Source organism: Cyclopterus lumpus, chromosome 15 (genome assembly GCF_009769545.1).
Source record: "Cyclopterus lumpus isolate fCycLum1 chromosome 15, fCycLum1.pri, whole genome shotgun sequence".
Taxonomy (NCBI): domain Eukaryota; kingdom Metazoa; phylum Chordata; class Actinopteri; order Perciformes; family Cyclopteridae; genus Cyclopterus; species Cyclopterus lumpus.
The window spans coordinates 2,619,872-2,627,797 of record NC_046980.1 but is presented as its reverse complement, the minus strand read 5'-3'; the positions used below and the strand labels follow the sequence as shown (position 1 = coordinate 2,627,797).

Below are 7,926 nucleotides of genomic sequence, written 5' to 3'. Positions count from 1 at the left end.
CAAGTCTTATGAAGTGTTACCAAGTGTTACCAAGTCTTTTGAAGTGTTACGAAGTGTTACGAAGTGTTACCAAGTCTTATGAAGTCTTACGAAGTGTTACCAAGTCTTATGAAGTCTCACCAAGTGTTACCAAGTCTTATGAAGTCTCACGAAGTGTTACCAAGTCTTACGAAGTGTTACCAAGTGTTACCAAGTGTTACCAAGTCTTATGAAGTGTTACCAAGTGTTACCAAGTCTTATGAAGTCTTACGAAGTGTTACCAAGTCTTGTGAAGTGTTACGAAGTGTTACCAAGTCTTATGAAGTGTTACCAAGTGTTACCAAGTCTTATGAAGTCTTACGAAGTGTTACCAAGTGTTACCAAGTCTTATGAAGTCTTACGAAGTGTTACCAAGTCTTACGAACCCCACGATTCGATACTGACGAACATCGGTGTTCTCAATCTTACAGTTCTCGAAGAGGAAGTGGCCATGATGGAGATTATGGGGGACGGTTGGACCGACTCTGAGCCGGAGACGATGATGACGATTAAGCCTCAGAGGTTGTGAGAGGTCACGCGAGCCTTCTTCACCCGTCACGGGGATGTGGTTCAGGCTGCCGCCGCGTGAAATGGGTCTCCGGTTCGATTCCCTTACCGCGCTTTCTTTTTACACACTGTTGCGCAACGTTAGACGCATTCAGGCGGCTCCCTCTTTAAATGCAAACTATTCTTATTGTTTAAAACAACTTGTTGTTGAGAAATGACATTTAAACCCTCGGTTCTCTGTCATTATTTTACTTATATTAAAAAAGGGTTATTTTCTTTTTCTTTCTTTATTTAGGGATTGATTATTGTTCGTTTGATTTTGTCAAACCTCAGGGTTGCTCTTTTTCTCCCTTAATTATTTACTTTCTTGGTTATTTGTTTCATCATCGTTGTTACTTTGGAGCACATTAAAAAAGCCATGATCTAAAGTTTTGTATCTTCTTATAATAAATGTCTAATATATTTCCATCAGCTTCTCCCACGGTTTTATGGGTGTAAAGCCGTGTACAGGTGCGAGACATGGTTGTGGTTATAATAACGTCTATAAAGAAGTATTCAAATGTTAAGTAAAAGTAGTGATACTCAATGCACATGCACAAGTAAAAGAACAAATAACAAAATGTACAACACATTTTATTAATAACGTCACTGAAATATATAGAAATACATAATAATAATACTAATCATCATAATAATACTAATCATAAAAACAGACAAAATATGCACAAGTTCTTTTTAAAGTATTGCTATTGATTCCAAACCTGCGTTTATTAATCAAATATATTGATTAATAATCCTGATCTATCAATATTTCCGCTGCACAGTGTAACCTAACGCATGGCCGTCACCACGTCGCCCTCTAGCGGCCCGTTGGTGTAAGTGCACATTTAGAGTTTCTCACAACCACAAAGTTAAATGAGTCAAACCTGTTCAAACCGGTCTGTTGGGGAAAGAACAAAGGAAGAAGAAGAAGAAGAAGAAGAAGAAGAAGAAGAAGAAGAAGAGATAAACAACATGTCAACAAAGTGTCTTTTTTCCCCCTTCGACATGAAGAAAGTTGTTGGTCACGTGACCCGTCTGCCGAACCCAGACAGAAATGTCAACCGTCATTTGCAGCCTGCTGCCCGGTGAGCGTCCCGGTCCTCTCGCCCGGTCTGCGGCGTCCGAGCTGAACCGAGAAACACGTGTTTTTATTTTGTCTCCTTTTTATTTTATGTTATTTTTTTTTAATTCAGCTGTCAGTGAAGTTTTGTCCGGTGAGAGAAAATAAAGTTCCAGCACGGAGCGACATGCGCTCCTTAGCCGGCCTGGCGGCCCTGGTGGCGGCCGCGAGTGTGTTCCTCTACCTGCTGTCGACCCGTCTGCCCCCGGGACCGACGCACGTCCTGCGGGACCCGGCGGAGGACGAGGGCCAGGGGGTCCGGGAGGGCCAGGGGGGCCAGGAGGGCCAGGGGGGCCAGGAGGTCCGGGAGTACAGGTATGGAAAAAATAATAATATTTGTTATGTGATGTCTTAAAATACAGATTGTTAAATTAATTATTCCTATATATTTATGTTATATTATAGTTTTCAAGATATGCATTGGGAAACAAATTAACAGTGACAAATATGTTTTTTAAAAATCCAGTTGAGGATTAATTTACGCCAATATTATAATAATAAAGTCGTTTATTCTTATTTTATTTTAGTTACTTTTAGCCCTTCATGCAAATAAATACTCAGATTCAATAAAATCCAATAAAATAGGTCCAATAAAATAGTGATATATTAACAGCCACAGTGATAAATTGCCCAAAACATCCATGATAGTGAAACTCTCGTGACCCCGACCCTCTTCTTTTTTTTTTTAAACGTGAACATTGGGGAAGCAGAAAGTGAAGTAATAATCATGTGACCTCCTCATATTTACCTTGGAGGTAAATCTCAAATTACCACTTGGAGGATCCGGAACTGAGTGTGTGTGTGTGTGTGTGTGTGTGTGTGTGTGTGTGAGCGATATGTTGTAATGTGCCACAGAGTCAAGTGTGTGCTCGTCTCGGGATGATAGAATAACGCCGACCAAGACGCCCTGAAGCCAAGAGCAGGACCAATCTGTGTGTGTGTGTGTGTGTGTGTGTGTGCGTGTGTGTGTGTGAGATCACAGCGATATGACTCATATTATACTGTTGCTTATCAAGTCATTGAAACGTGGCGTGTCTGCATGTGTGAGTCAAGTCGTCATCTTTTTATTTATTGAGAAACAAAACGAAAGAAAAACAAAACTAAATAACAGTTGAATTAAAGTGAGTTTATTCTGGGTTGTTATAATAATAATAAGATGGTCATATCCCAGTAAAACCAGAGTTAAAATAATAATACTAAACCATATTTCTTCCCCTCAGATTAACCAAGACGGGCTGATTGATCAAGAGGTCATTATTAAGTTATTTCATTATTAAATGTTATTGACGTCATGAAAATGGGCCTAAATGTGGTGACGTCTGGTTTATTGCTGCTTTTACATTTTACAGCTTAAAAGTACGTCAGAACTGTTTATTAGCATTGATAATTATTGCTGTGTATTGGTAATAATCTGGAGATAACGATGCGTATCATCGTATAAAGAGCAAATAACCCTCTGCTTTAAATCAGTAAAAAAAAGTTTTTATATATGTAGAAATAAATATATCTATATTTATATAAATAAATATATATATAAATAAATATATGTATATATATAAATAAATATATATTTATATACATAAATATATAAATAAATATATATAAGTATATATATATATTTAAATATATATAAGTATATATATATATATATATATATATTTAAATATATATATATATATATATATATATATATATATATATAAAAACTCAGAGACTGAATGTTTCCCATGGGATTATGCGTAAACCAAATTAAAAGTGCCCACGTTGACGCATTTCTCTCCTTAAATACTTAAAACGCATTATCTCAGTTTCACACATCGTTGACCTGCTGACCAATGAGAGAGCAGGACGTTTGTCCGCTGACCAGTAGAAACCAGGAATGCTGCCTGTCGGAGCAGGTGGGGGAGGACGTCGGCATCTTGAGTTTCAACGGGGGGGATTTTGGTGTGTGTGTGTGTGTGTGTGCGTGTGTGTGTGTGTGTGTGTTCCCTCTGCTCAAGTCTACAGGCAGCGACCCTATTTCTGTCCCTCAAAATGTATCCCCTTACCCCCCCACTCCCTTCCTTCTAATGTGAGCTTTCCTCTTCTTCCTCCATGGAGCGTTATTAATGTCGCTTTATGCACGACTCTTAACTCGTAGGTCCGTATCCGCACTGTGGAAAACAGGCCCAATCATCATTTATGATTTTGTTTAAAAACAATGTTTGAATCATACATTTAGGAAGCAAGGGAATACATGTGTACCGGTCCGGATACGTGCAGCTTCACATTAAAACATCGGGAATGAAAAAGTGAAATCACTCTGGATCGAGTTGGATAACAGAAAAACTCAACAGACGGCAATTAATCATATGAAGCAGGATTATTTAATATAATTAGGAGAAGGCTATAAAAAACTGTGGCCTCATTTTCTTTCATCCAAATAAAATTATATTGTTGTCTTACATAGGTTGATGGGTTATGGAGTGATATAGTGATGGAGTGATGGAGTGAATGAGTGATGGGGTGATGGAGTTGTGGGGTGATGGGGTGATGGAGTTGTGGGTGATGGGGTGATGGGGTGATGGAGTTGTGGGGTGATGGGGTGATGGGGTGATGGAGTGATGGGGTGATGGGGTGATGGAGTGATGGGGTGATGGAGTGATGGAGTGATGGAGTGATTGGTTGAATGAGTGATGGAGTGATGGGTTGATGGGGTGATGGAGTGATGGGGTGATGGAGTGATGGAGTGATGGAGTGATGGAGTGATTGGTTGAATGAGTGATGGAGTGATGGGTTGATGGGGTGATGGAGTGATGGAGTGATTGGTTGAATGAGTGATGGAGTGATGGGTTGATGGGGTGATGGAGTGATGGAGTGATTGGTTGAATGAGTGATGGAGTGATGGGTTGATGGGGTGATGGAGTGATGGAGTGATGGAGTGATTGGTTGAATGAGTGATGGAGTGATGGGTTGATGGGGTGATGGAGTGATGGGGTGATGGAGTGATGGAGTGATGGAGTGATGGGTTGATGGGGTGATGGAGTGATGGAGTGATTGGTTGAATGAGTGATGGAGTGATGATTGCTACTTTCTTATGATAAAAGGCAAAAGGCTTTGTTTTGTTGGAACTCTGCGAGGGCTTCTTAAAGCCACGGGGACGTCTTGAGAAAGGATGTCGTGCTTTGAATCTTTGAGTCTTTGAGTCTTGTGGCTGTGGTGTGTGTGTGTGTGTGTGTGTTTTCCCGTCCAGGCTGAAGTTCCCGTCTGACCTGGACGAGCTGCGGGAGCTCGCAGACACGCTCAAGTTCTACAAGAGAGAACACCACGGCTACGTTCTGCTGCTGTTCTGCAGCGCCTACCTCTACAAGCAGTCCTTCGCCATACCGGGCTCCTCCCTCCTGGTACCGAACACGCCTCACTGCAGTCATTCAGGCACCCCAAGAATATCCTAGTATTAAGTGCCATCGAGTGACGCACAATGTACTCCGACCCCCCCCCCCCCCCCCCTCTCCAGAACGTGCTAGCCGGTGCGATATTCGGGCCCTGGGAGGGCCTGGCGTTGGCCTGCCTGCTCACCACCGTCGGCTCCACCTTCTGCTTCATGCTCTCCTCTGCGTTTGGGAAGAAGCACGTGGTGCAGCTCTTCCCGGAGAAGGTGGCGCTGCTGCAGAAAGAAGGTAAGGAGACGTCGCTAACGTCAGCTAGCTAATGTGAGTTAGCTAACTTGAGTTACTACACTAACATAAACTTGCTAACGTAAGCTACCACAAACTAGCTTATATAAACTTGCTTACGTAAGGGTATCTTACGTAATATATCTTACCTAAGCTAGCTAATGTAAGCTACCACAAACTAGCTTATATAAACTTGCTTACGTAAGGTATCTTACGTACTATATCTTACCTAAGCTAGCTAACGTAAGCTATCACAAACTAGCTTATATAAACTTGCTTACGTAAGGTATCTTACGTAAGGTATCTTACGTAATATACCTTACCTAACGTAGCTAACGTAAGCTACCACAAACTAGCTTATATAAACTTGCTTAAGCTAGGTAACGTAGGCTAGCTAACATAAGCTAGGTAACGTAAGCTAGGTAACGTAGGCTAGGTAACGAAGGCTAGCTAACGTAAGCTAGGTAACGTAGGCTAGGTAACGTAGGCTAGGTAACGTAAGCTAGGTAACGTAGGCTAGCTAACGTAAGCGTGCCGCGTTAACGTGCTTTGCAGCATGTTTGCACGTTTCCTGTCGACACATTTAATGAAACGTGGACGTTAATGAAGGCGTTTCATGAACATTGAGGATAAATGTTCAATAAATAATTACCTCTCGACCTCTGCGACTAGCTTTATATTAATATGCATTTCTAATTTTTTTGATAAAATCTTCCACCAGTTTGTTTACCAGTGGAAACCAAAATAATTATTTGTGCACTTTGAAGGTCTGTTCCTCCTAGTTAGAAGGAAACCTGGAGACGCTTCTTTCCCCCTTTCCTCTCACCACCTCCTCTTCCTTCTCTCCGTCTCCTTTGTCCTTCCTCCGTCAGGTGGAGGAAAATCGCAGCAGTTTGTTCTTCTTCCTCCTCTTCCTCCGATTCTTCCCCATGACTCCCAACTGGTTCCTTAACATCACCTGTCCCGTCCTCAACATCCCCATGCACATTTTCTTCTTCTCTGTGTTAATAGGTGAGACTCCACACGCACACACACACACACACACACACCACACACACACACACACTGATGACTCCTCCTGCTGCCTCCCTCCTCCACAGGTTGATTCCCTACAACTTCATCTGCGTCCGCACGGGCTCCATCCTCTCCGAGATCTCCTCCTGGACGACGTCTTCTCCTGGGGGACGCTGGCCCAGCTGCTGGCCATCGCCCTCGTGGCGCTGCTCCCCGGGGCGCTGATCAAGCGGTGCGGCGGCGGCCCGCCTTCCGGGTGGACGGCTTGGACGGCAACGGACCCGGCCGGGCCCACGTCAAGGTCGAGCGGGACCGGAAGAGACGGTGATTCTGGGACTTCTGGGGCCCGGTTTGAGATTCTCACCGGTCGGCACGTGACCTTTCTTTCCCTGTGAGGTCGCACCAAGACTCGAGACGTCTTAAAAATGGTCTTTTAATGATTTCTACACTGAGGAATGACCCGGAAAACTGACAATTTTTATGCTTTTTGGATGGGTGGATGGATGCGACACCGAGGACCGCTGGCTGCCGTCATTTTGTCGGGTTCCCCCCCGCTGGAGGCTGCCCGTCGCGCAACGCCCACGCTTTGATCCTTTATTTGTTTTTCTTAAAACACACACACACACACACACACACGTCTTAATGTAGCTGTGACTGCACTCGGAGGAAACAGCGGGTGTGATCTTCTCACGATGGCCTCAACAAAGCCAACACATGCTGTCATGTGGTCACATGACTTGACTCCTCCCCCCCCCCCCCCCCCCCGAGGGGAGTTTACTACCTCACTGAACTCAAGACGGTCCTGATGCGGTCCAGCATCATCTCACAGGAGAAAAGAAAAAGACACTCTTTGATAATGTTTTAATGTTTTTAAATTGTTGTCGTCATGAGAAGATCACCTTTAAGTGTCCTGTTGCACTTTAAAAAGGTCCCTTAAGATTTCACTCCTGTTAACAGGAAACGTGTTTTAAGAGTGCAGCAAACTATTTTTCATAGAGAAGTTAGCCAATAATTCATCTTTGAGATTTTCTGTTGCCGTCAGTGGAATTAATTTAACTGTTAAAACATTTGGGAATTGCACCATTTATTTATTTTTTTAAGTCCGTATTTTGCAGTCTCACATTTTAGCTTCTTATAAAAAATAAAAAACATGAGAAAACGCAGAGAGGGACAGATGTCCTGGACATCTACTGTATTATTATTATTATTTAGGAGGTAATTTCAAGTTAAATCCATTTGTATTATTTTGGCATCAGTTCTCATGTTGCAGCCCGACAGCGTCGTGAAGTTCAAGGTTTTTACAGTCGGGTCACGTTTTGGTGTCAAAAAAACACCAAAAAATAAAACTAATTCTGGTTCTTTGTTTACGTCAGCTAGAAGTTTTGGGCTGAGCAATGTGCATTATGTAATAATAATAATAATAATAATAATACGCACACAACCTGTAAAGTCTGTTGTTTTCAGTCAGAATCAATAATTTGCTCGTGTGGGCGACAAGAGACACGAGGAGTGAGTTTTCATTTGGATGCAAACGTAGTTTATTCGTGACTTTCTCGTGCCCACAAACGT

General features: G+C 42.6%; 1 protein-coding gene and 1 long non-coding RNA gene across 2 annotated transcripts in view; both read left to right on the top strand.

Moving 5' to 3' along the window:
* LOC117743805 overlaps nt 1–953 on the top strand; it is a 2,310-nt gene extending 1,357 nt beyond the window's left edge. Inside the window, exon 3 of the long non-coding RNA XR_004611124.1 lies at nt 450–953. This is a non-coding gene — a long non-coding RNA (uncharacterized LOC117743805). The remainder of the gene's footprint in view (nt 1–449) is intronic.
* A 537-nt stretch (nt 954–1,490) lies between these two features.
* Nucleotides 1,491–7,114, top strand: LOC117743804 (transmembrane protein 41A-B-like). Its single transcript, XM_034551661.1, is given in 8 exon segments — nt 1,491–1,652; nt 1,761–2,002; nt 4,920–5,070; nt 5,184–5,339; nt 6,210–6,356; nt 6,445–6,499; nt 6,502–6,596; nt 6,599–7,114. Coding segments are annotated over 7 exon segments (879 nt in total). The 5' UTR covers nt 1,491–1,652; nt 1,761–1,814; the 3' UTR covers nt 6,686–7,114.
* Nucleotides 7,115–7,926: the final 812 nt, after the last annotated feature.